This window comes from Oncorhynchus clarkii, chromosome 32 (assembly GCF_045791955.1).
Source record: "Oncorhynchus clarkii lewisi isolate Uvic-CL-2024 chromosome 32, UVic_Ocla_1.0, whole genome shotgun sequence".
In the NCBI taxonomy this organism is placed as follows: Eukaryota; Metazoa; Chordata; class Actinopteri; order Salmoniformes; family Salmonidae; genus Oncorhynchus; species Oncorhynchus clarkii.
In genome coordinates, this window is record NC_092178.1 from 1,245,812 (window position 1) to 1,272,370 (window position 26,559).

General features: G+C 44.7%; 1 protein-coding gene across 2 annotated transcripts in view; it reads right to left on the reverse strand.

The window, feature by feature from the left end:
- Nucleotides 1-4,672: 4,672 nt before the first annotated feature.
- Nucleotides 4,673-26,559, reverse strand: part of LOC139392282 (antizyme inhibitor 1b) — a 31,090-nt gene continuing 9,203 nt past the window's right edge. Inside the window, exons 5-13 of one of the 2 annotated variants that reach the window (XR_011629657.1) lie at nt 22,918-23,090; nt 21,615-21,743; nt 21,237-21,318; nt 17,549-17,623; nt 17,207-17,372; nt 16,216-16,331; nt 12,171-12,394; nt 6,231-8,390; nt 4,673-6,082 (exon numbers count right to left, since the gene is read on the reverse strand). Coding sequence is in view for 1 of the 2 variants with exons in the window: in XM_071140152.1 (XP_070996253.1) it covers nt 8,315-8,390; nt 12,171-12,394; nt 16,216-16,331; nt 17,207-17,372; nt 17,549-17,623; nt 21,237-21,318; nt 21,615-21,743; nt 22,918-23,090 (1,041 nt within the window). In the remaining variant the exon portion in view is untranslated. Of the gene's footprint in view, nt 8,391-12,170; nt 12,395-16,215; nt 16,332-17,206; nt 17,373-17,548; nt 17,624-21,236; nt 21,319-21,614; nt 21,744-22,917; nt 23,091-26,559 lie in introns of both variants that reach the window. The other variant, XM_071140152.1, reaches the window with a different exon arrangement.

Here is a 26,559-nt window from a genome sequence, read left to right on the forward strand (position 1 = left end):
AAACCGAGGCGAAATATCGCGAGAAGTGCCGGGAACGTAGGCGCAACATCGCGAGAAGTGAGGGAACGTAGGCGCAACATCGCGAGAAGTGAGGGAACGTAGAGGCGCAACAGACCAGGCCGGGGTTTAGGGTTCCACAAGTAAGTGAGAGATGTTACATGTTTGTCTTTAGATCTCAATTTTTTCCAAATCTAAAGGCACAACCTGGATTAGAGCCAGTGTCTTAAGTAGTTGAACATGTTACTACTCCAACCTCGTGAAAGTGACAAACGGACACGTTTTCATTTTCGTAAAAAACAACTTTGATTTAACGCACAATTCGACCAAGATAATAGAGGAAATATGCAAGAAATAAATGGCGAAACTCTGCAGGCAGACGTCGACCAATCGCGTTCCCGTTGTCATGCTGCATCAAACGGCTGCTAAACTAATCGTTAAGCGATACCTTCTAAACGTCAAGATATTGTAATGTATTTTACCAGGCAAGTCAGTTAAGAACAAATTCTTATTTTCAATGACGGCCTAGGAACGGTGGGTTAACTACCGGTTCATGGGCAGAACGACAGATTTCTACATTGTCAGCTCGGGGATTCGAACTTGCAACCTTTCGGTTACTGGCCCTGCGGCCCCATGAATGAAACAATGCAGGGAGCAGGTGTCGAACCTCGACCTTCTAGCCCGAAGCCCAGGGTCGTTACACTATTACCACGTTCACTTGCTTGTCAGAAAGTTAACTCTGGAATGTTCGACTTGATAATTGGTTGTAGTTACACACATGCCGTTATCAACCAGTTAGTAAGTCAGGCATGTCAAGAGTTTCTTAGCTCCGACTGGCACGTGAATGCGGCATGAATCGAGAAACCTCTATTTTCCTCGATAGTATGCAATGACACTATTTCAAAACTTTCCGATATTACAGAGAACATGTTAATTATCTCGGAAAACATGTGTAATGTTGTACTTCTTGTTCACGTATTTCATGCTAATGTTGGGTTTTTGAGCTAGAATTGACTCTAATTCATTCCTTGAAGGAGTGATCTCCTTGGCCAAGAATGCTAAACGCGGCCCATTGACGACGCATGGGCAACGCACACAACGGGCGTTACAATGTCAATGAAGTTTACCATCTCCTCAAAATAATCTCTGCGTTAGACCCGGTGACGTGTTTCTGCGCATGCGTTTAGCTAGCCAACGTCACCAGAGGTCGGTCTTAATTCCCTGTGCACCTTATTTGCGGCAGTATTACGTAATGACAATGCAAGTTGCTCCCTCTCCGGAGCTCAACGTTTGTTTTAATTTCCTTTTCTGATTGACTGAAAATTGAAATCGAAAATGTACTACACAGTAAGGATTGGACTCTTTAATCTTTCCTGCACATAGGCCTACCCATGTGAACTTTTTGAAATTAGCTACCACTTCTCTCCAAATGGACCCTCTCCCATGTATCACGAATCAATGTAAAAGACATGGTTTGGAATGGTATACCTGAACCCTCCAAAATTTGCCTGATCCGACAAAACACATTTCAGTGTATCCTCGCTTATTCAGACGTCAAACACTCCAGTTACACGTTGCTCATCTGATTCAGTTTTCATAGAGCTTACGATGTCCTCATCTGATAAACATCTACGACAACTTTCTGTCTCAAAGTGGTAGTATTCATTCCTAATTTCTTGGGTGTCTGAGATTTGATTGGGCTGCACCACTGACACTTCCTCATATGAACTCTTGGCTACGTCAAGATGAAAATCAGAAGCAGGTTCTTTATCCTCAGAAGAGTGTACATTTGGCATATTATTACGTTGGCAGTCTGAGCATCTTTTCTGAGCAGTTGTCACTAGCAATAGAACGTATAAATGTGTCACAGTCTACAGGTATGATAGTCCAGCATTGTTGCAGTCTTTGAAGTAGTTGGCTTCGTAACTAATCACCTGCTAATAATCTGTATTTGGCACCTCCATTAACGCAAGGCAAGAGTTCATGAAAGTCGTGTATGGAATGAGGTTTTATTTCACACCAGGGTAAGCAAAACCATTTTTAAGGTGTATTAAAAACAGTGAACGAATGTATTGTTTTGGAATTAATATAACAAACAGGATTAAATGGAGGCCTTACAAGAACAACTAAGTATTACCGGCAGTAATAATCAACAGTCCCCCTGAAAATCAGAACATATTTGGTTAGTAAAAACACAACTGTTCCGGGACTCTTCTGAAGGTAACCTGGTACTGTTTTAAAAAAAAGAATCAAAGTACAGAGGTAGTTTTGTGCATAACAAAAAAAAAATGGTGTTTGAATGTGTAAAAAAATATATTTCCAGAGCGTTCTTATATCCTAGATATAGGACATACAGTTCAATCTTATTGATTATATTTTTTTTACTGTCTGTTTTTCCATTTATTAATGTGTTTCTATGTGCTATAGTAGTAAAGCCCAGATTCAAAATGTTACCATATAACTACAGTACCAGTCAACAGTTTGGACACAACAACTACACACCATTCAAGGGTTTTCTTTATTTTTTTTACAATTTTCTACATTGTAGAATAATAGTGAAGACATCAAAACTATGAAATAACACATGGAATCATGTAGCAACCAAAAAAGTGTTAACAAATCAAAGTAGCCACCCTTTACCTTGATGACAGCTTTGCACACTCTTGGCATTCTCTCAACCAGCTTCATGAGGTAGTCACCTGGAATGCTTTTCAATTAACAGGTGTGCCTTGTTCAAGGTTAATTTGTGGAACTTCTTTCCTTCTTAGTGCGTTTGAACCAATCAGTTGTGTTGTGACGAGGTAGGGGTGGTATACAGAAGATAGCCCTATTTGGTAAAAGACCAAGTCCATATTATGGCAAGAACATGTCAAATAAGCAAAGAGAAATGAGTCCATCATTACTTTAAGACATGAAGGTCCGTCAATGTGGAAAACTTCCAAGAACTTTTAACGTTTCTTCAAGTGCAGTCACAAAAGCCATCAAGTACAATGATGAAACTGGCTCTCATGAGGACCGCCAGGAAAGGAAGACCCAGAGTTACCTCTGGTGCAGAGGATAAGTTAGTTACCAGCCTCAGAAATTGCAGCCCAAATAAATGCTTCAGAGTTCAAGTAACAGAGACATCTCAACATCATCTGTTCAGAGGAGACTGCGTGAAATCAGGCCTTCATGGCCGAATTGCTGCAAAGAAACTACTACTAAAGGACACCAATAATAAGGAGAGACTTGCTTGGACCAAGAAACACGAGCAATGGACATTAGACCGGTGGAAATGTGTCCTTTGATCTGATGAGTCCAAATGTGAGATTTTTGGTTCCAACCGCCGTGTCTTTGTGAGATGCAGAGTAGGGCAACGGATGATCTCTGCATGTGTGGTTCCCACCGTGAATCATGGAGGAGGAGGTGTGATGGTGTGGGGGTGCTTTTCTGGTGACACAGTCAGTGATTTATTTAGAATTCAAGGCACACTTAACCAGCATGGCTACCACATCATTCTGCAGCGAAACGCCATCCCATCTGGTTTGCACTTAGTGGGACTATCATTTGTTTTTCAACACGACAATGACCCAACACACCTCCAGGCAGTGTAAGGGCTATTTGACCAAGAAGGAGAGTGGTGGAGTGCTGCATCAGATGACCTGGCCTCCACAATCACCAGACCTCAACCCAATTGAGATGGTTTGGGATGAGTTGGACCGCAGAGTGAAGGAAAAGCAGCCAACAAGTGCTCAGCATATGTGGGAACTCCTTCAAGACTGTTGGAAAAGCATTTCAGGTGAAGCTGTTTGAGAGAATGCCAAGAGTGTGCAAAGCTGTCATAAAGGCAGAAGGTGGCTACTTTGAAGAATCTCAAATTTATTTGAATTTGTTTAACACTTTTTTTTGGTTACTACATGATTCCATATGTGTTATTTCATAGTTTTGATGTCTTCACTATTTATTCTACAATGAATGAGTAGGTGTTTAAAACTTTGCTACTGTGTGTCAAATATAAAACATCCCCAAAATGCTTATTTCGCTCAAATGTTATGCACAAATGTGTTTACATCCCTGTTAGTGAGCATTTCTCTTTGCCAAGATAATCCATCCACCTGACAGTTGTGGAATATCAATAAACTGATTAAACAGCATGCTCATTACACAGGTGCACCTTGTGCTGGGGATAATACAAGGCCACTAAAATGTGCAGTTTTATCACAACACAATGCCACAGATGTCTCAAGTTGAGGGAGTGTGCAATTGGCATGCTGACTGCAGGAATGTCCACCAGAGCTTTTGCATGTTAATTTCTCTACCGTAGGCTGCCTCCAACATTTGAGAGAATTTGGCAGTACGTCGAACCGGCCTCAACCGCAGACCACGTGTAACTACGCCAGTCCAGGACCTCCACATCTGGCTTCTTCACCGGCAGGATCATTTGAGACCAGCCACCTGACAAAACTGAGGAGTATTTGTCTGTAATATAGCCCTTGTGGGGAAAAAACAATCATTCTGATTAGCTGGGCCTGTGCCCCTGCCCAGTAATGTGAATTCCATAGATTCAGGCCTAATGAATTTATTTTAATTGACTGATTTCCCTATATGAACTCAGTAAAATCTTTCAAATTGTTGCATTTGTATATATATATATATATATTCCCAGAGATGAAAAAAGCAAAACTACAAAAACAGGGTTTCAGTCCAAAAGATGTATTAAATTAATCACTTGCATTACTTTAACAAGCACAATTTACAGTCAAAAATAGGACACGGTCCATTAGTGCCTTAGAAAGTCATTTCCAGTACTTTACTTTTCCAACAAGGGGGACAGTTAGGAGTTCAGTCAGGTCTGGTCTAAGCTTGAGTGCCAGTCTGTTTGCGCTATCATGCCCACTTCCTTGTCACTCATTGTCATGGCAAACAGCTTGGGATTGACAATGAGCAATGGAGATGGAAAGAGCACAACCAGATATGGGTCCAGCTCTGGTCACCTTATTTAGACATTAAAAAGTGTACAAGACTCCATGTTAGACCACCATACAGTAAGAGAGGCATGAGAAGCTAGAGCCACATAAATATGAAGACAAGTCTATTGGTGGACTGCTATGTGCTGTGGCGACAGAGAACAAGGCCTTGTAACACACTTGTGGTTGAAATGTTTATAGAAGCAAAAAATGTTCAAAGTGTGTCCAAGTCCCAAGGCTGATGTTAATTGTATCTCTAACCCAGCAGAGAAGCTATACAGCATGATCCGAGTGAAAGCCATGGGCTGTAATGCTGAAGGGGGCTTTGCTGTCCAGAACACTTCCTCAAAAGGATTTAGAACCGAGGACCGCTTTCTGCCAGCCTGGTAAAGTTCTGTCTGTACATTAGCAAACAGAACCCAGCTAGTTCTGTTCAGAACTCCTCTGAGAATAAATCACTTAAACAAATCCTTCAAATGCCCCTCTCACCAAGCAAGAACGTTAAGATGTCACAATGGAATCACAGTTATCCATGTAGCGTTGAAACAGACAACAGTATTCCCACGGAAGATATTGCTCAGTAAAACCGCATGTACTTGGGGAAAATGTTAGCAGGAACTCAAACGTGCTCCATATAATTAATAAACCCCCCCCCCCCAAAAAATATGAAATGTAATCAAGAATGGGTTAAGGTTAACATCTCACTTAAACTAGACTATGGGGTCAAAAGCAAAAATGTAGTACTGATTTTAAATATTAAACCTGGCGAATCATCTTCTATAGACAAATGCATCATCAGACAAGTGATTTTTACAAGACTGTCAACAGGTAATCAATATATAATAGAAATGAACCAATTCCACATGTATGTAAACTATCTAATGAATAAACCTGGTTAGGAAGCGAGGTTCCATCTACACAGTCATCCATTTAGTTGCATATGTTACTGTTAAACGTGTTGTTTTCTATCTGAGGAAGAGGGATAAACGTGTTGTTTTCTAGCTGACTGAGGGGTGAGTAGGAAGAGGGATAAACGTGTTGTTTTCTAGCTGACTGAGGGGTGAGTAGGAAGAGGGATAAGCGTGTTGTTTTCTATCTGAGGGGCGAGTAGGAAGAGGGATAAACGTGTTGTTTTCTATCTGAGGGGCGAGTAGGAAGAGGGATAAACGTGTTGTTTTCTAGCTGACCGAGGAGGAGGGGCGAGTAGGAAGAGGGATAAACGTGTTGTTTTCTATCTGAGGGGCGAGTAGGAAGAGGGATAAACGTGTTGTTTTCTATCTGAGGGGCGAGTAGGAAGAGGGATAAACGTGTTGTTTTCTATCTGAGGAGGAGGGATAAACGTGTTGTTTTCTATCTGAGGAGGAGGGGCGAGTAGGAAGAGGGATAAGCGTGTTGTTTTCTATCTGAGGGGCGAGTAGGAAGAGGGATAAACGTGTTGTTTTCTATCTGAGGGGCGAGTAGGAAGAGGGATAAACGTGTTGTTTTCTATCTGAGGAGGAGGGATAAACGTGTTGTTTTCTATCTGAGGAGGAGGGGCGAGTAGGAAGAGGGATAAACGTGTTGTTTTCTATCTGAGGAGGAGGGGCGAGTAGGAAGAGGGATAAACGTGTTGTTTTCTAGCTGAGGGGCGAGTAGGAAGATGGATAAACGTGTTGTTTTCTATCTGAGGAGGAGGGATAAACGTGTTGTTTTCTATCTGAGGAGGAGGGGCGAGTAGGAAGAGGGATAAACGTGTTGTTTTCTAGCTGAGGGGCGAGTAGGAAGAGGGATAAACGTGTTGTTTTCTATCTGAGGGGCGAGTAGGAAGAGGGATAAACGTGTTGTTTTCTATCTGAGGGGCGAGTAGGAAGAGGGATAAACGTGTTGTTTTCTATCTGAGGAGGAGGGATAAACGTGTTGTTTTCTATCTGAGGAGGAGGGGCGAGTAGGAAGAGGGATAAACGTGTTGTTTTCTATCTGAGGAGGAGGGGCGAGTAGGAAGAGGGATAAACGTGTTGTTTTCTAGCTGAGGGGCGAGTAGGAAGATGGATAAACGTGTTGTTTTCTATCTGAGGAGGAGGGATAAACGTGTTGTTTTCTATCTGAGGAGGAGGGGCGAGTAGGAAGAGGGATAAACGTGTTGTTTTCTATCTGAGGGGCGAGTAGGAAGAGGGATAAACGTGTTGTTTTCTAGCTGAGGGGCGAGTAGGAAGATGGATAAACGTGTTGTTTTCTATCTGAGGGGCGAGTAGGAAGAGGGATAAACGTGTTGTTTTCTATCTGAGGGGCGAGTAGGAAGAGGGATAAACGTGTTTTCTATCTGAGGGGCGAGTAGGAAGAGGGATAAACGTGTTGTTTTCTAGCTGACTGAGGGGCGAGTAGGAAGATGGATAAACGTGTTGTTTTCTATCTGAGGGGCGAGTAGGAAGAGGGATAAACGTGTTTTCTATCTGAGGGGCGAGTAGGAAGAGGGATAAACGTGTTGTTTTCTAGCTGACTGAGGGGCGAGTAGGAAGAGGGATAAACGTGTTGTTTTCTAGCTGACTGAGGGGCGAGTAGGAAGAGGGATAAACGTGTTGTTTTCTAGCTGACTGAGGGGCGAGTAGGAAGAGGAATAAACGTGTTGTTTTCTAGCTGACTGAGGGGCGAGTAGGAAGAGGGATAAACGTGTTGTTTTCTGTCTATCTGAGGAGGAGGGGCGAGTAGGAAGAGGGATAAACGTGTTGTTTTCTATCTGAGGAAGAGGGATAAACGTGTTGTTTTCTATCTGAGGAAGAGGGATAAACGTGTTGTTTTCTATCTGAGGAAGAGGGGTGAGTAGGAAGAGGGATAAACGTGTTGATTTCTATCTGAGGATGAGGGGTGAGTAGGAAGAGGGATAAACGTGTTGTTTTCTATCTGAGGAAGAGGGATAAACGTGTTGTTTTCTATCTGAGGAAGAGGGATAAACGTGTTGTTTTCTATCTGAGGAAGAGGGATAAACGTGTTGTTTTCTATCTGAGGAGGAGGGGTGAGTAGGAAGAGGGATAAACGTGTTGTTTTCTATCTGAGGAGGAGGGGTGAGTAGGAAGAGGGATAAACGTGTTGTTTTCTATCTGAGGATGAGGGGTGAGTAGGAAGAGGGATAAACGTGTTGTTTTCTATCTGAGGAGGAGGGGTGAGTAGGAAGAGGGATAAACGTGTTAATCTTTTTCATTTTTCCAAAACCAAATTGAGAATTGGAGGTATGGGTCACCAATAAATCATTTTCTGTTCCCAGGAATTCGAAGTCTATTTCAACCTTCCTGGAAAGTTGAACACTGCATTTTCCAAGGCCGTTGGAATGTTGACCACTAAAAGCCCAGGGTAAGGAGATCTCTCTCGGATGTCACAACGGAGAGGGAGGGACGGAGCTATGCACCGTACTGGACCATGGAGAAGTTCTTCATGATGCTGTCCACAGCTATCCCAGCCTCCTGTATGTTGTACCTGGGGAACACACAGGAAAAAAATCGTTTGACTAATAAAGTTGCAGTGGAACACAATAAAATCAGGAATGGGCAATGAAGGTAAAGCTTCCAAAAATATTTTCCGATATACATCTTGTCAATGTTTTTGATATATTATCTATCACAAACAGTGAAGATGAAAGAAATGGGTGTGCCAATATACATCACCACTTCGGAATGTGAACTCCTAGCATCACGGACATAACATTGACATCTAATATGAGTATGGATGCAAATTTCAGTCAATTTTGTTGTCGACTAACCAACCCCCATTAACCGGTTAAACAGGAAATACTATGAACAGACTTTTTCCAATAAGAGATTCAAAAATATCTCACAGTATTGAACATGCAGCTACTGGAATGAGGCAGAGAATATAATACATAATTTGCAAACATTTGCCAAAATGCAATTTTTTATTTTATTTACTTAACTAGGCAAGTCAGTTAAGAACAAATTCGTATTTACAATGACGGCCTACAACGGCCAAGCCCAGACGACGCTGTGCCAATTGTGCGCCGCCCTATGAGGCTCCCAATCACAGCCGGTTGTGATACAGCCTGGATTCGAACCAGGGTCTGTAGTGACGCCTCTAGCACTGAGAAGCGGTGCCTTAGACCGCTGCACCACTCGGGAGACCCAAATATATCCAGCGACACTGGTTCTGAACGAAGAGATGGTAAGGTAGGTAGTTGGTTCTGAAGATAGAGATGGTACACTACCGTTCAATTTGAGGGGGGAAATGCTTGTGCTTCTAGTTCCGACAGTGCAGTATTATCTAACAAGTAATCTAACAAATTCACAACGACTACCTCATACACACAAATCTAAAGGGGTGAATGAGAATATGTACATGAATGTATATGGATGAGCGATGGCCGAGCGGCATAGGCAAGGTGCAGTAGATGGTATAAAAAAAAACAGTATATACACGTGATATGAGTAATGTAATGGCATTATTTAGTGTCATTGTTTAAAGTGACTAGTGTTCCATTTATTAAAGTGGACAGTGATTGGGTCTCCATGTAGGCAGTAGACTCTCTGAGTTAGTGATGGCTGTTCAGCAGTCTGATGGCCTTGAGATAAAAGCTGTTAATCAGTCTCGCTGTCCCAGCTTAGATGCACCTGTACTGACCTCGCCTTCTGGATGATAGCGGGGTGAACAGGCAGTGGCTCGGGTGGTTGTTGTTCTTGATTATCTTTTTGGCCTTCATGTGACATCGGGTGCTGTAGGTGTCCTGGAGGGCAGGTCGTTTTCCCCCGGTGACGCGTTGTGCAGACCCATTACCCTCTGGAGAGCCTTACGATTGTGGGCGGTGCAGTTGCCGTACCAGGCGGTGATACAGCCCTACAGGATGCTCTCAATTGTGCATCTGTAAAACTTTGTCAGGGTTTTAGGTGCTAAGCCAAATGTCTTCAGCCTCTTGAGGTTGAAGAGGCGCTGTTGCACCTTCACCACATGTTTATGTGGATGGACCAATTCAGTTTGTCTGTGATGTGTACGCCCAGGAATTAAAATCTTTCCACCTTCTCCACTGCTGTCCCGTCGATGTGGGCGCAGTCCTTGTTAGCGGGCCGCAACAGTTCCACTGTATTATCCCCAAAGTGGGAAAATGTGTTCAGTTTGTCTGGAAACGTGACATCGGTGTCCGTGATTTGGTTAGAATTTTTTTTTTTTTTTTTTTCTTCCGTAATTTCCTGTAGACCCTGCCACATACGTCTCGAGGGAATAACTACACGGTTTATATTCAGACATATTCCCAGACCAAACTATTTGACTAGAGACATAGCCATTTGTTGTTAAGATAGTTAGAACGTAGCTTTCTTAACAAGAATGTAGCTATCCGACTAGAGACATAGAACGTAGCTTTCTTAACAACAAATGGCTATGTCTCTAGTCGGATAGTTAGAACGTAGCTTTCTCAACAACTAATGGCTATGTCTCTAGTCAAATAGTTAGAACGTAGCTTTCTTAACAACTAATGGCTAACTATTTGACTAGAGACATAGCCATTAGTTGACGTAAGAAAGCTACAGTGAGGGAAAATAGTATTTGATCCCCTGCTGATTTTGTACGTTTGCCCACTGACAAAGAAATGTTCAGTCTATAATTTTAATGGAAGGTTTATTTGAACAGTGAGAGACAGAATTACAACAACAAAAATCGAGAAAAACGCATGTCAAAAATGTTATATATTGATTTGCATTTTAAATGAGGAAATAAGTATTTGACCCCCTCTCAATCAGAAATATTTCTGGCTCCCAGGGTGTCTTTTATACAGGTAACGAGCTGAGATTAGGAGCACACTCTTAAAGGGAGTGCTCCTAATCTCAGTTTGTTACCTGTATAAAAGACACCTGTCCACAGAAGCAATCAATCAGATTCCAAACTCTCCACCATGGCCAAGACCAAAGAGCTCTCCAAGGATGTCAGGGACAAGATTGTAGACCTACACAAGGCTAGAATGGGCTACAAGACCATCGTTAAGCAGCTTGGTGAGAAGGTGACAACAGTTGGTGCGATTATTCGCAAATGGAAGAATCACAAAAGAACTGTCAATCTCCCTTGGCCTGGGGCTCAATGCAATATCTCACCTCGTGAAGTTGCAATGATCATGAGAACGGTGAGGAATCAGCCCAGAACTACACGGGAGGATCTTGTCAATGCTCTCAAGGCAGCTGGGACCATAGTCACCAAGAAAACAATTGGTAACACACTACGCCATGAAGGACTGAAATCCTCCAGCGGTCCCCCTGCTCAAGAAAGCACATATACACGCCCGTCTGAAGTTTGCCAATGAACATATGAATGATTCAGAGGACAACTGGGTGAAAGTGTTGTGGTCAGATGAGACCAAAATGGAGCTCTTTGGCATCAACTGAACTCGCCGTGTTTGGAGGAGGAGGAATGCTGCCTATGACCCCAAGAACACCATCCCCACCGTCAAACATGGAGGTGGAAACATTATGCTTTGGGGGTGTTTTTCTGTTAAGGGGACAGAACAACTTCACCGCATCAAAGGGACGATGGACGGGGCCATGTAACGTCAAATCTTGAATGAGAACCTCCTTCCCTCAGCCAGGGCATTGAAAATGGGTCGTGGATAGGTATTCCAGCATGACAATGACCCAAACACACAGCCAAGGCAACAAAGGAGTGGCTCAAGAAAAATCACATTAAGGTCCGTGTAGTTCTAGCCAGTCTCCAGACCTTAATCCCATAGAAAATCTGTGGAGGGAGCTGAAGATTCGAGTTGCCAAACGTCAGCCTCGAAACCTTAATGACTTGGAGAAGATCTGCAAAGAGGAGTGGGACAAAATCCCTCTTGAGATGTGTGCAAACCTGGTGGCCAACTACAAGAAACGTCTGATCTCTGATTGCCACCAAGTACTAAGTCATGTTTTGCAGAGGGGTCAAATACTTATTTCCCTCATTAAAATGCAAATCAATTTATAACATTTTTGACATGCGTTTTTCTGGATTATTTTGTTGTTATTCTGTCTCTCACTGTTCAAATAAACCTACCATTAAAATTATAGACGGATCATTTCTTTGTCAGTGGAAAAACGTACAAAATCAGCAGGGGATCAAATACTTTCCCCCCCTCACTGTACGTTCTAACTATCTGACTAGAGACATAGCCATTAGTTGGTAAGAAAGCTACATTCTAACTATTTGACTAGAGACGCAACACATGAAGCAACACTAGAGAGAAATACACATTAGACCTCCCCCTGCAGCACTATAACTAGGCCGTACCAGTCAGCAGTGGAGACAGTGTAGTAGACAGGTGGTCTGATGGCTGAGCGGTCACTGAAGGAGGAGATGTCCCCCAGACCAGCAGCCCCCATGTTGTTAAAGACCAGCCAGTCTCCAGGGCTGAGCTCAGGCAGCAGGCAGTGGTCTACCAGCTGGTCTAGGCTGTCACATGATGGACCCCACAGGCTGCTGGAGAACACTGGCTCCTCAGCCCTAGACCCCCTCTGTGGAAGGAGAGGTTAAGATTACACACACGGTCTTTGAAAAGGTGAGGCATATCAAACTATATGTTCAGCAAATGATAGAGACTCCACTCACGGCCATCTACGGAGACTTCTTAACCCACTGTCATCTACGGAGGCTTCTAGACCCACTGTCATCTACGGAAGCTTCTAGACCCACTGTCATCTACGGAGGCTTCTAGACCCACTGTCATCTACAGAGTCTTCTAGACCCACTGTCATCTACGGAGTCTTCTTAACCCACTGTCATCTAGAGGCTTCTTAACCCACTGTCATCTACAGAGGCTTCTTAACCCACTGTCATCTACAGAGGCTTCTTAACCCACTGTCATCTACAGAGGCTTCTTAACCCACTGTCATCTTACGGTTCTAGGTGGCTTATTAAGCCCGGTTTGCAGTGCAACACATTGGGGATAGTGTGTTGATATCCCAAATAGTCAAAGAAAATGGGAGTATATAAAATACACATTTTTTGTTCAGATTTAAGTTGATTAAAATACTTGTTAACGTCTTGGTGACAGGGGGCAGTATTTTCACGTCCGGATGAAATGCATGCTCAAATTCAACTGCCTGCTACTCATCCCCAGAAGATAAGATATGCATAGTATTAGTATATTTGGATAGAAAACACTCTGAAGTTTCTAAAACTGTTTGAATCATGTCTGTGAGTATAACAGAACTTATTTAGCAGGCGAAACCCAGAGGACAAACCATTCAGATTGTTTGTTTTTGAGGTCACTCTTTTCAATGGGTTTTCATTGGGAATCCAGATTTCTAAGGGACCTTCTTGCAGTTCCTATCGCTTCCACTGGATGTCAACAGTCTTTAGAAATTGGTTGAGGTTTTTTCCTTTGTGTAATGAAGAAGTACGGCCATCTTGAACGAGGGTCACTTGAAGTGTACTGTTTGATAGAGGCACGTGACCAGAAAGCAGCTTCAGTTTGTTTTCCTCCTGTATTGAACACAGATCATCCCATCTTCAATTTTATCTATTATTTACTTTTAAAAAAAATACCTAAAGTTGTATTACAAAAGTAGTTTGAAATGTTTTGTCAAAGTTTACAGGTAACTTTTGGAGATATTTTATTGTCAAGTTGCGCAAGTTGGAACCGGTTTTTTTTCTGGATCTAACGCGCCAAATAAGTGGACATTTTGGATATATACAGACGGAATTAATCGAACAAATGGACAATTTGTGATGTTTATGGGACATATTGGAGTGCCAACAAAAGAAGCTCTTCAAAAGTAAGGCATGAATTATATTTTTATTTCTGCGTTTTGTGTCGCTTTTTGTGTCGCGCCTGCAGTGTTGAAATATTATATATATATTTCTCTCTCTGTTTACAGAGGTGCTATCCTCAGATAATAGAATCGTTTGCTTTTGCCGAAAAGTCTTTTTGAAATCTGACATGTTGGCTGGATTCACAACAAGTGTAGCTTTAATTTGTTATCTTGCATGTGTAATTGAATGAACATTTTATTTTTATAGTAATTTATTTGAATTTGGCGCTCTGCATTTCCCCTGGCTTTTGGCCAGGTGGGACGGTATCCCAGAGAGGTTAATCATATTATATACAGCGCATTCAGAAAGTATTCAAACCTTCACTTATTCCACATTTAGTTTATTACAGCATTATTCTAAACTTGTCAATCTACACACAAAACCCCTTAATAATGCAAATGTTTATTTTTAGAAATACCTTATTTAAATAAGTATTCAGACCCTTTGCTAAGAGACTGTAAATTGAGCTCAGGTGCATCCTGTTCGAATTGATCATCCTTGAGATGTTTCAACAACTTGATTGTAAATGTGGTATTTCAGTTTAATTTGTTATAAATTAGCAAAAATGTCAAAAAACATGTTTTTGCTTTGTCATGATGTGTAGATTGATGGGGGAAAAAAACAATTTCATCAATTTTGAGTAAGGCTGTAAAGTAACAAAACTTGGGAAATGTGAAGGGGTGTACATAGGTATTCAGACCCTTTACTCAGCACTTTGGGCAGCGATTACAGCCTTGGGTATGTCGCTACAAGCTTGGCACACCTGTATTTGGGGAGTTTCTCCCATTCTTCTTTGCAGATCCTTTCAAGCTCTGTGAAGGATGCTCAGCTTGTGTGCAGTAAGGCAAGAAACAGAGCAAGCCTTTCCTTTGCGACTTTTTCAAATCATAAGTCTCACACCTAGCCCATAGGCTATAGGCTCTACACCGGTTGTAAAGCTTAACTGGCATACATAAGCAGCTCCCTGAAAAGCATTCCAGGTGAAGCTGGTTGAGAGAATGCCAAGAGTGTGCAAAGCGGTCATCAAGGCAAAGGGTGGCTGCTTTGAAGAATCTCAAATATACACTTTTTTTGTTACTACATGATTCCATGTGTGTTATTTCACAGTTTTGATACCGTCGCCATTATTATACCATGTAGAACATTGTAAAAATAAAGAAAAACCCTTGAATGAGTAGATGTGTCCAAACTTTTGACCGGTAGTGTATATGCCACAGAATTCTAAGCTACTCTTGTCTGCTAAATGAACTAGTCTAGCCCACAGCCAGACCAGGGCATAATGTAAGGACAATTCTGATTATACTATTTTTTTTTCTCTTCTGAAATAGATGACATTTTCCTCATATCATGTTTCTTTAGACCGGTCTAAAATAAACAATGGCTTTATTGTGAAGGTGTAGGCTATATTACATGGATTTATTTATTTTTAAACAGTAAATGTTCCCAAAGGTCTGCATCAGTGTCTTGTAGGCTGTGTGGAAGCCAGGAGATGCTGAATGTGTTTATGTTAATTAACAGTCAATTACCGTGAGACCGACAGTTATTTGCCTGACAAAATGTCATGACAGCCACAGCCCTACCTGAACCTTCATAATACACAGTAGGGGGAGACTGGAGTGCTACTTTCACGATGAATAGTAATGATCAGCTTATTTTAATTACTTTAGGGGAGATAAATCTAACGACATTTTACAAAATAAATGCAAATTTGTAAGGGAAATTTATTCAAATGGATTATTTAAGAGGTGGGTTTATTTGGCACACCCATGGGCTTAATGGGTACATAGTACCCAATAAGCCTCGTCTAGACTTTTCACATATTTTATCAAAAAGTAAAGTTATTAAACTTCACGTGAGATTAACCTTGCATTTTATACCCCCTTCTCTTACAAAAAAAAATAGGGCAGTACATGTTAGAAATGACTAAACTTTGATTTTGGTGGGTTTAATGGTTACTAAGCTGCTACTGACCTTGTCTCCTCGGATGAGGACCCGGCCAGCTGCTACTGACCTCGTCTCCTCTGAGGACCAGGCCAGCTGCTACTGACCTCGTCTCCTCTGAGGACCCGGCCGGCTGCTACTGACCTCGTCTCCTCTGAGGACCAGGCCGGCTGCTACTGACCTCGTCTCCTCTGAGGACCAGGCCGGCTGCTACTGACCTCGTCTCCTCTGAGGACCAGGCCGGCTGCTACTGACCTCGTCCCCTCTGATGAGGACCCCGGCCAGCTGCTACTGACCTCGTCCCCTCTGATGAGGACCCCGGCCAGCTGCTACTGACCTCGTCCCCTCTGATGAGGACCCCGGCCAGCTGCTACTGACCTCGTCTCCTCTGATGAGGACCCCGGCCAGCTGCTACTGACCTCGTCCCCTCTGATGAGGACCCCGGCCAGCTGCTACTGACCTCGTCCCCTCGGATGAGGACCCGGCCAGCTGCTACTGACCTCGTCTCCTCTGATGAGGACCAGGCCGGCTGCTACTGACCTCGTCCCCTCTGATGAGGACCCGGCCAGCTGCTACTGACCTTGTGCACAGCCGGGGCAGGGATGGTGCTTCCTAGCAGCTTGCTGGAGAAAGACCCGTAGACGCCATCGTTCAGGTAGTACAGGAACTCTGGCTCGTCATCTGGGGTCAGCTCATCTGATGGATGGATGAGGAGATAGACAGGATGTTTCAGAACAAAGTACACCAACAAAGAGACCACAGTATACTGTATTCCCCTTAGTGGGTTCATTGTAATGTTCTGCAGTATACCGTATTCCCCTTAGTGGGTTCATTGTAATGTTCTGCAGTATACCGTATTCCCCTTAGTGGGTTCATTGTAATGTTCTGCAGTATACCGTATTCCCCTTAGTGGGTTCATTGTAATGTTCTGCAGTATACTGTATTCCCCTTAGTGGGTTCATTGTAATGTTCTGCAGTATACCGTATTCCCCTTAGTGGGTTCATTGTAATGTTCTGCAGTATACCGTATTCCCCTTAGTGGGTTCATTGTAATGTTCTGCAGTATACCGTATTCCCCTTAGTGGGTTCATTGTAATGTTCTGCAGTATACTGTATTCCCCTTAGTGGGTTCATTGTAATGTTCTGCAGTATACTGTATTCCCCTTAGTGGGTTCATTGTAATGTTCTGCAGTATACCGTATTCCCCTTAGTGGGTTCATTGTAATGTTCTGCAGTATACCGTATTCCCCTTAGTGGGTTCATTGTAATGTTCTGCAGTATACCGTATTCCCCTTAGTGGGTTCATTGTAATGTTCTGCAACATCCACCTGTACAAAGATATTCTCTAACATGGTGTGTGTGCTCTGTTATAGATATTTTCTCATCCCACAGAGAAATACTGTCTCCGTTCTATCCCATTAATTAAATGGAAATGTGTGGGGTTTCTTTAAGCATATCCTAACTTCCGAGACACCCTTAGAGGGCGGAGTCACGGCCAGGGTCTATCATTATCAACAGCAACCCGGGAGCAATTAATAGTAGTGACGACAGTAGTCAGTCAGCAGGCTCACCCTGAGCAAGGCCGTTCCAGTCCCGGGCCACAACCTTCTTGCCGATGACATTGACAGCCAGAGTGAAGGCAGAGGAGACGTAGTAGCTACCAGGCTGAGCGATGACCTGCACTCCAGACAGAGTGGGGAAGTAGGCATCCAGCAGCAGTCCGACGGTGGTATGAACCTACAGAGAGGAAGTCAGTTGAGTAATGCCTGTGTGCAAAAAAAACACCATTATATTCCCTCTATAGTGCACTATGTATTACCAGGGCCCATTAGGAATAGGGGGCCATTTGGGAAAACATACAATCTGTTTGTTTTGGTAAGTAATGCCATGTGATGAGAGGTATCATCACATACCTGTTTGAGCTGAAACTCTGAGCCAGAGAATCCACCACCAATATCCAGGATGCTCATGTTGAACCCCAACTCCGCCTAACCAGGAAAGAGACAGAACAATTTAAAGAGCAAAAAAAAAGATGGGGAGGGGACACGGGGAAAATCAGGCCTGAGAAGTAGATATTGAACACTTACAGGATGTCTATGGACATAAACGTCTCACGTGTGAGTTCCAAATATTCAGCTGGTCTCCCCCCCAGATGGAGTGGTCAGAATGCACTCACTGCACCAACATGTGATTGTTACACAACAGGACAGTTAACCTGCCCTCCAACCAAGGCACGCTGCCTGCTAACTATCTGTATGTGGTCCTTCCTACCTTCTGTCTGAACGCTGCATTCTACCTTCTGTCTGAACGCTGCATTCTACCTTCTGTCTGAACGCTGCATTCTACCTTCTGTCTGAACGCTGCATTCTACCTTCTGTCTGAACGCTGCATTCTACCTTCTGTCTGAACGCTGCATTCTACCTTCTGTCTGAACGCTGCATTCTACCTTCTGTCTGAACGCTGCATTCTACCTTCTGTCTGAACGCTGCATTCTACCTTCTGTATGAACGCTGCATTCTACCTTCTGTCTGAACGCTGCATTCTACCTTCTGTCTGAACGCTGCATTCTACCTTCTGTCTGAACGCTGCATTCTACCTTCTGTCTGAACGCTGCATTCTACCTTCTGTCTGAACGCTGCATTCTACCTTCTGTATGAACGCTGCATTCTACCTTCTGTATGAACGCTGCATTCTACCTTCTGTATGAACGCTGCATTCTACCTTCTGTCTGAACGCTGCATTCTACCTTCTGTATGAACGCTGCATTCTACCTTCTGTCTGAACGCTGCATTCTACCTTCTGTCTGAACGCTGCATTCTACCTTCTGTCTGAACGCTGCATTCTACCTTCTGTCTGAACGCTGCATTCTACCTTCTGTATGAACGCTGCATTCCTAAAGTCCTCAGACCCTTTGACTTTTCCCCACATTTGTGTTGTTCTAAAATGGATTACATCACTTTCCACCCCTCGACACACAATACCTCATATTGACAAAGCAAAACATGGTTTATAGGAATCTTAGCAAATGTATTAAAAAAAAATACTACTACTAATAATAATATCACATAGTATTGAGTGAAGGGTCTGAATGCCTGTTGAAGCACCTTGAGTCTTCAGTGACTACAGCCTTGAGTCTTCTTGGGTATGACAACACAAGCTTGGCACACCTGTATTTAGGGAGATTCTCCCATTCTTCTCTGCAGATCATCTCAAGCCCTGTCAGGTTGGATGGGGAGCGTTGCTTCTACCATGTTGGTGATCAGGCTCCTGTTGATGTCAGCTAACTTTATGGTGTTGGAGACATGCTTTGCCACGCAGTCGTGGGTGAACAGAGTACAGGAAGGGGCTGAGCACGCACCCCTGAGGGGCCCCAGCGTTGAAGATCAGCGTGGCAGATGTGTTGTTGCCTACCCTTAACCACCTGGGGGCGGCCCGTCAGGAAGTAGAGGATCCAGTTGCAGAGGGAGGCGTTTAGTCCCACGGTCCTTAGCTTAGTGATGAACTTTGAGGGCAATATGGTGTTGAATGCTGAGCTGTAGTAAATTAACAGAATTCTCACACAGGTGTTCCTTTTATCCAGGTGGGAAAGGGCAGTGTGGAGTGCAGTAGAGATTGCATCATCTGTGGTTCTGTTAGGGCAGTATGCAAATTGGAGTGGGTCTAGGGTTTCTGGGATGATGGTGTTGATGTGAGCCATGACCAGCCTTTCAAAGCACTTCATGGCTACAGATGTGAGTGCTACAGGTCGGTATTCATTTAGGCAGGTTACCTTGGTGTTCTTGGGCAAAGTCAAGAGCCACGTGTCCTCAAAAAACACGACCCAACTAAGCCACACTCCTTGACACAATGCCAGCTTAACCCGGAAGCCAGCCACACCTGGCGACCGTGTAGGCGTGCATGCGCCCAGCCCGCAACAGAAGTTGCTAGTGCGCGATGGGACAAGGACATCGCTGCCAGCCAAACACTCCCCTAACCCAGACGACGCTGGGCCAATTGTGCGCCGCACCACGGGTCTCCGGTCGTCTCCCGGTCGTCTCCCCGGTCGTGGCCAGCTGCTGGATTTATTATAAGAGTCCGGGTTAGTGTCCCGCGCCTTGAAAGCGGCAGCCTTTAGCTCAGTGCGGATGTTGCCTGTAGCGGTAGACACGGGCGTCGCCTGTAGCGGTAGACGCGGGCGTCGCCTGTAGCGGTAGACGCGGGCGTCGCCTGTAGCGGTAGACACGGGCGTCGCCTGTAATGTAGACGCCGCCCCCTGTAATGTAGACGCCGCCCCCTGTAATGTAGACGCCGCACCCTGTAATGTAGACGCCGTCCACCGTAGCGGTAGACACGGGCGTGGCCTGTAGCGGTAGACACGGGCGTGGCCTGTAGCGGTAGACACGGGCGTGGCCTGTAGCGGTAGACACGGGCGTGGCCTGTAGCGGTAGACACGGGCGTGGCCTGTAGCGGTAGACACGGGCGTGGCCTGTAGCGGTAGACACGGGCGTGGCCTGTAGCGGTAGACACGGGCGTGGCCTGTAGCGGTAGACACCATCCCCTTCAACATGCAGAACAATAAAGGCCGCTGGATGCTCGCCAACGTATTTAGTTCTAGATCATTTAGTTATTGTCCTTGGTGTGGTTGGCCCTTTAACCTTCCTGATCAGAGGACAACCTAGACAGAGTTCATTCATAACCACTCCACCTGACCATGTTATCTCCCACTTAATACCCAGTAATAAGCTCCCATTTCACCCATCTGACCATGTAAACTAACCCCCTTAATACCCAGTAAAAGCTCCCATGTTATCTCCCACTTAATACCCAGTAATAAGCTCCCATTTCGCCCATGTTAATTCCCCCTTAATACCCAGTAATAAGCTCCCATTTCGCCCATGTTAATTCCCCCTTAATACCCAGTAATAAGCTCCCATTTCGCCCATGTTAATTCCCCCTTAATACCCAGTAATAAGCTCCCATTTCGCCCATGTTAATTCCCCCTTAATACCCAGTAATAAGCTCCCATTTCGCCCATGTTAATTCCCCCTTAATACCCAGTAATAAGCTCCCATTTCGCCCATGTTAATTCCCCCTTAATACCCAGTAATAAGCTCCCATTTCGCCCATGTTAATTCCCCCTTAATACCCAGTAATAAGCTCCCATTTCGCCCATGTTAATTCCCCCTTAATACCCAGTAATAAGCTCCCATTTCGCCCATGTTAATTCCCCCTTAATACCCAGTAATAAGCTCCCATTTCGCCCATGTTAATTCCCCCTTAATACCCAGTAATAAGCTCCCATTTCGCCCATGTTATCTCCCCCTTAATAAGCTCCCATTTCCCCCATGTTATCTCCCCCTTAATACCCAGTAATAAGCTCCCATTTCGCCCATGTTATCTCCCCCTTAATACCCAGTAATAAGCTCCCATTTCACCCATCTGACCATGTAAACTAACCCCCTTAATACCCAGTAATAAGCTCCCATATTATCTCCCCCTTAATACCCAGTAATAAGCTCCCATGTTATCTCCCCCTTAATACCCAGTAATAAGCTCCCATTTCGCCCATCTGACCATGTAAACTAACCCCCTTAATACCCAGTAATAAGCTCCTCCACTCACCCCCATGTCAAACACACAGCGGGCATCCGACAGCGCGTGGGTGTAGGCCTGCAGGTCCTTGCAGGAGCTGGGAATGTGAAACCTGAAGACACAACCAAAGACAATTGTAATTACTGTACTAACAGTAATAACTAGGTTTCTAACATACGATTGTAAGGATTAGGAAGATGCTAAATCATGGTAGCTGCTGCCTGAAGCAGAAGTAAACAGTTAAATTTGTCGCTACAGCCAAACAGGTAACTCAAGGTCAAATTAATTTAACCTAAAACATGTAGATAGGATAAACCAACCCTTTAAATCACTACAATGGACAAAGTGCTACTTGTGATGGTCACCATTTAACAGCATCCAGCTACACAATGAAAGATGTGTACTTACGTAACTCCCACCACCTGCACCCCCAGGTCCTTGGCAGCCTCCAGCAGGTGTCTACAGCTCTTCAGAGAGCAGCCAAACTCCATGCTGGTCTCTGCTGCCTGGGCCCATGTAGTTACCTGAACCAGCAGCCTGGGAGAAGATGAGGAACAGAACAAGGCACAATTCACTTTATTCACTAAGGACATTTACATTGTCCCAGGAATCTGACCTGTGGTGCTGACAAAAAACAAACACAATATACAGAAGATTTACACCATCTACAAAAAATCATTAGTGACTGGTTTCTTCCATAGTTCACAGAGACCTGACACGGTCCCCTCGTCCATAGTTCACAGAGACCTGACACGGTCCCCTCGTCCATAGTTCACAGAGACCTGACACGGTCCTCTCGTCCATAGTTCACAGAGACCTGACACGGTCCTCTCGTCCATAGTTCACAGAGACCTGACACGGTCCTCTCGTCCATAGTTCACAGAGACCTGACACGGTCCTCTCGTCCATAGTTCACAGAGACCTGACACGGTCCTCTCGTCCATAGTTCACAGAGACCTGACACGGTCCTCTCGTCCATAGTTCACAGAGACCTGACACGGTCCTCTCGTCCATAGTTCACAGAGACCTGACACGGTCCTCTCGTCCATAGTTCACAGAGACCTGACACGGTCCTCTCGTCCATAGTTCACAGAGACCTGACACGGTCCTCTCGTCCATAGTTCACAGAGACCTGACACGGTCCTCTCGTCCATAGTTCACAGAGACCTGACACGGTCCTCTCGTCCATAGTTCACAGAGACCTGACACGGTCCTCTCGTCCATAGTTCACAGAGACCTGACACGGTCCTCTCGTCCATAGTTCACAGAGACCTGACACGGTCCTCTCGTCCATAGTTCACAGAGACCTGACACGGTCCTCTCGTCCATAGTTCACAGAGACCTGACACGGTCCTCTCGTCCATAGTTCACAGAGACCTGACACGGTCCTCTCGTCCATAGTTCACAGAGACCCGACACGGTCCTCTCGTCCATAGTTCACAGAGACCCGACACGGTCCTCTCGTCCATAGTTCACAGAGACCCGACACGGTCCTCTCGTCCATAGTTCACAGAGACCCGACACGGTCCTCTCGTCCATAGTTCACAGAGACCTGACACGGTCATATCAGTATGTGATAATGATTTTTTTTTTTTATTATAAAGGAGCTTTTTTCCTTTTGAATTACTTCAACTTTTCCCAGTTAACTACAAACCAAGAAACACCTAGATAGGCAATTGCCTTTTAGACTCTGGTCTGCATGGGCACCTACCTGGCTTTGGGGTGAGAACGGGCTATCTTGCAGAGTTCCGTCTCGCTGTCGCACACCAAGAGGTCGACGCCATTCTTGGCTGCGTGTTTGATGTGGGACAGCTGTTTGCAAACTCCAGAGAAGATGATGTTGTCAGGGGGCACGCCGTGGTCCAACACCAGACTGACTTCAGCCTGAGACAACACATCATAGACGCATACGTTAGAACATAGGACATACAGGTTCCATTTTAGGAAACTGCTCCCTGTGTAGTTAAAATAAAATATGTTATTCGTCACGAGTCGGAAAACAACCTAACCGTGACGTGCTTATTTACAAGCCCTTAAGCAACGACGCAGATTCGTTTTTTGCTAATATTTTCTTTAAAAACAAAGTAAGAAAAAATAAAAAAATAACAGTGAGGCTATATACAGGGGGTACTGGTACTGAGTCAATATGGAGGCTATATACAGGGTGTTACGGTACAGAGTCAATATGGAGGCTATATACAGGGTGTTACGGTACAGAGTCAATATGGAGGCTATATACAGGGAGTACCGGTACTGAGTCAATGTGGAGGCTATATACAGGGGGTACCGGTACAGAGTCAATGTGCGGAGGTTAGTTGAGGTAATATTTACATCAAATCAAACTTTATTAGTCACATGCGCCAAATACAACAAGTTTACCGTGAAATGTTTACTTACAAGCCCTCAATCAACAGTGCAGTTCAAGAAGAAGAAAATATTTACCAAGTAGACTAAAATAAAAAGTAACACTAAGAATAACAATAACGAGGCTTTATACAGGGGTACTGGTACAGAGTCAGTGTGGAGGCTATATACAGGGGGTACCGGTACAGAGTCAATGTGGAGGCTATATACAGGGGCTACTGGTACAGAGTCAGTGTGGAGGCTATATACAGGGGGTACCGGTACCGAGTCAATGTGGAGGCTATATACAGGGTGTTACGGTACAGAGTCAGTGTGGAGACTATATACAGGGGGTACTGGTACAGAGTCAGTGTGGAGACTATATACAGGGGGTACTGGTACAGAGTCAGTGTGGAGACTATATACAGGGGGTACTGGTACAGAGTCAATGTGGAGGCTATATACAGGGGGGGTACCAGTACAGAGTCAATGTGGAGGCTATATACAGGGGGTACCGGTACAGAGTCAATGTGGAGGCTATATACAGGGGGTACTGGTACAGAGTCAATGAGGAGGCTATATATAGGAGGTACTGGTACAGAGTCAACGTGGAGGCTATATACAGGGGGTACCGGTACAGAGTCAATGTGGAGGCTATATACAGGGGGTACCGGTACAGAGTCAATGTGGAGGCTATATACAGGGGGTACTGGTACAGAGTCAATGTGGAGGCTATATACAGGAAGTACTGGTACAGAGTCAATGTGGAGGCTATATACAGGGGGTACCAGTACAGAGTCAATGTGGAGGCTATATACTGGGGGTACCAGTACAGAGTCAATGTGGAGGATATATACAGGGGGTACCGGTACAGAGTCAATGTGGAGGCTATATACAGGGGGTACTGGTACAGAGTCAATGTGGAGGCTATATACAGGGGGTACTGGTACAGAGTCAATGTGGAGGCTATATACAGGGTATTATGGTACAGAGTCAATGTGGAGGCTATATACAGGGGGTACCAGTACAGAGTCAATGTGGAGGCTATATACAGGGGGTACTGGTACAGAGTCAATGTGGAGGCTATATACAGGGGGTACTGGTACAGAGTCAATGTGGAGGCTATATACAGGGGGTACCAGTACAGAGTCAATGTGGAGGCTATATACAGGGGGTACTGGTACAGAGTCAATGTGGAGGCTATATACAGGGGGTACCGGTACAGAGTCAATGTGGAGGCTATATACAGGGGGTACTGGTACAGAGTTAATGTGGAGACTATATACAGGGGGTACTGGTACAGAGTCAATGTGGAGGCTATATACAGGGTATTACGGTACAGAGTCAATGTGGAGGCTATATACAGGGGGTACCAGTACAGAGTCAATGTGGAGGCTATATACAGGGGGTACTGGTACAGAGTCAATGTGGAGGCTATATACAGGGGGTACCAGTACAGAGTCAATGTGGAGGCTATATACAGGGGGTACTGGTACAGAGTCAATGTGGAGGCTATATACAGGGGGTACTGGTACAGAGTCAATGTGGAGGCTATATACAGGGGGTACCGGTACAGAGTCAATGTGGAGGCTATATACAGGGGGTACTGGTACAGAGTTAATGTGGAGACTATATACAGGGGGTACCGGTACAGAGTCAATGTGGAGGCTATATACAGGGGGTACCAGTACAGAGTCAATGTGGAGGATATATACAGGGGGTACCGGTACAGAGTCAATGTGGAGGCTATATACAGGGGGTACTGGTACAGAGTCAATGTGGAGGCTATATACAGGGGGTACTGGTACAGAGTCAATGTGGAGGCTATATACAGGGTATTACGGTACAGAGTCAATGTGGAGGCTATATACAGGGGGTACCAGTACAGAGTCAATGTGGAGGCTATATACAGGGGGTACTGGTACAGAGTCAATGTGGAGGCTATATACAGGGGGTACCGGTACAGAGTCAATGTGGAGGCTATATACAGGGGGTACTGGTACAGAGTTAATGTGGAGACTATATACAGGGGGTACTGGTACAGAGTCAATGTGGAGGCTATATACAGGGGGTACCGGTACAGAGTCAATGTGGAGGCTATATACAGGGGGTACTGGTACAGAGTTAATGTGGAGACTATATACAGGGGGTACTGGTACAGAGTCAATGTGGAGGCTATATACAGGGGGTACCGGTACAGAGTCAATGTGGAGGCTATATACAGGGGCTACTGGTACAGAGTCAATGTGGAGGATATATACAGGGTATTATGGTACAGAGTCAATGTGGAGGCTATATACAGGGGGTACCGGTACAGAGTCAATGTGGAGGCTATATACAGGGGCTACTGGTACAGAGTCAATGTGGAGGCTAAATACAGGGTGTTACGGTACAGAGTCAATGTGGAGGCTATATACAGGGGGTACTGGTACCGAGTCAGTGTGGAGGCTATATACAGGGGGTACCGGTACAGAGTCAATGTGGAGGCTATATACAGGGGGTACCGGTACAGAGTCAATGTGGAGGCTATATACAGGGTGTACCGGTACAGAGTCAATGTGGAGGCTATATACAGGGGGTACCGGTACAGAGTCAATGTGGAGGCTATATACAGGGGCTACTGGTACAGAGTCAATGTGGAGGCTAAATACAGGGTGTTACGGTACAGAGTCAATGTGGAGGCTATATACAGGGGGTACTGGTACCGAGTCAGTGTGGAGGCTATATACAGGGGGTACCGGTACAGAGTCAATGTGGAGGCTATATACAGGGGGTACCGGTACAGAGTCAATGTGGAGGCTATATACAGGGGGTACCGGTACAGAGTCAATGTGGAGGCTATATACAGGGTGTACCGGTACAGAGTCAATGTGGAGGCTATATACAGGGTGTTACGGTACAGGTTAGTTGAGGTAATCTGTACATGTAGGTGGGGGTGAAGTGACAATACATAGGTAACAAACAAACAGCGAGTAGCAGTAGTGTTCAAAAGGGGGGGGGGGGCAATGTA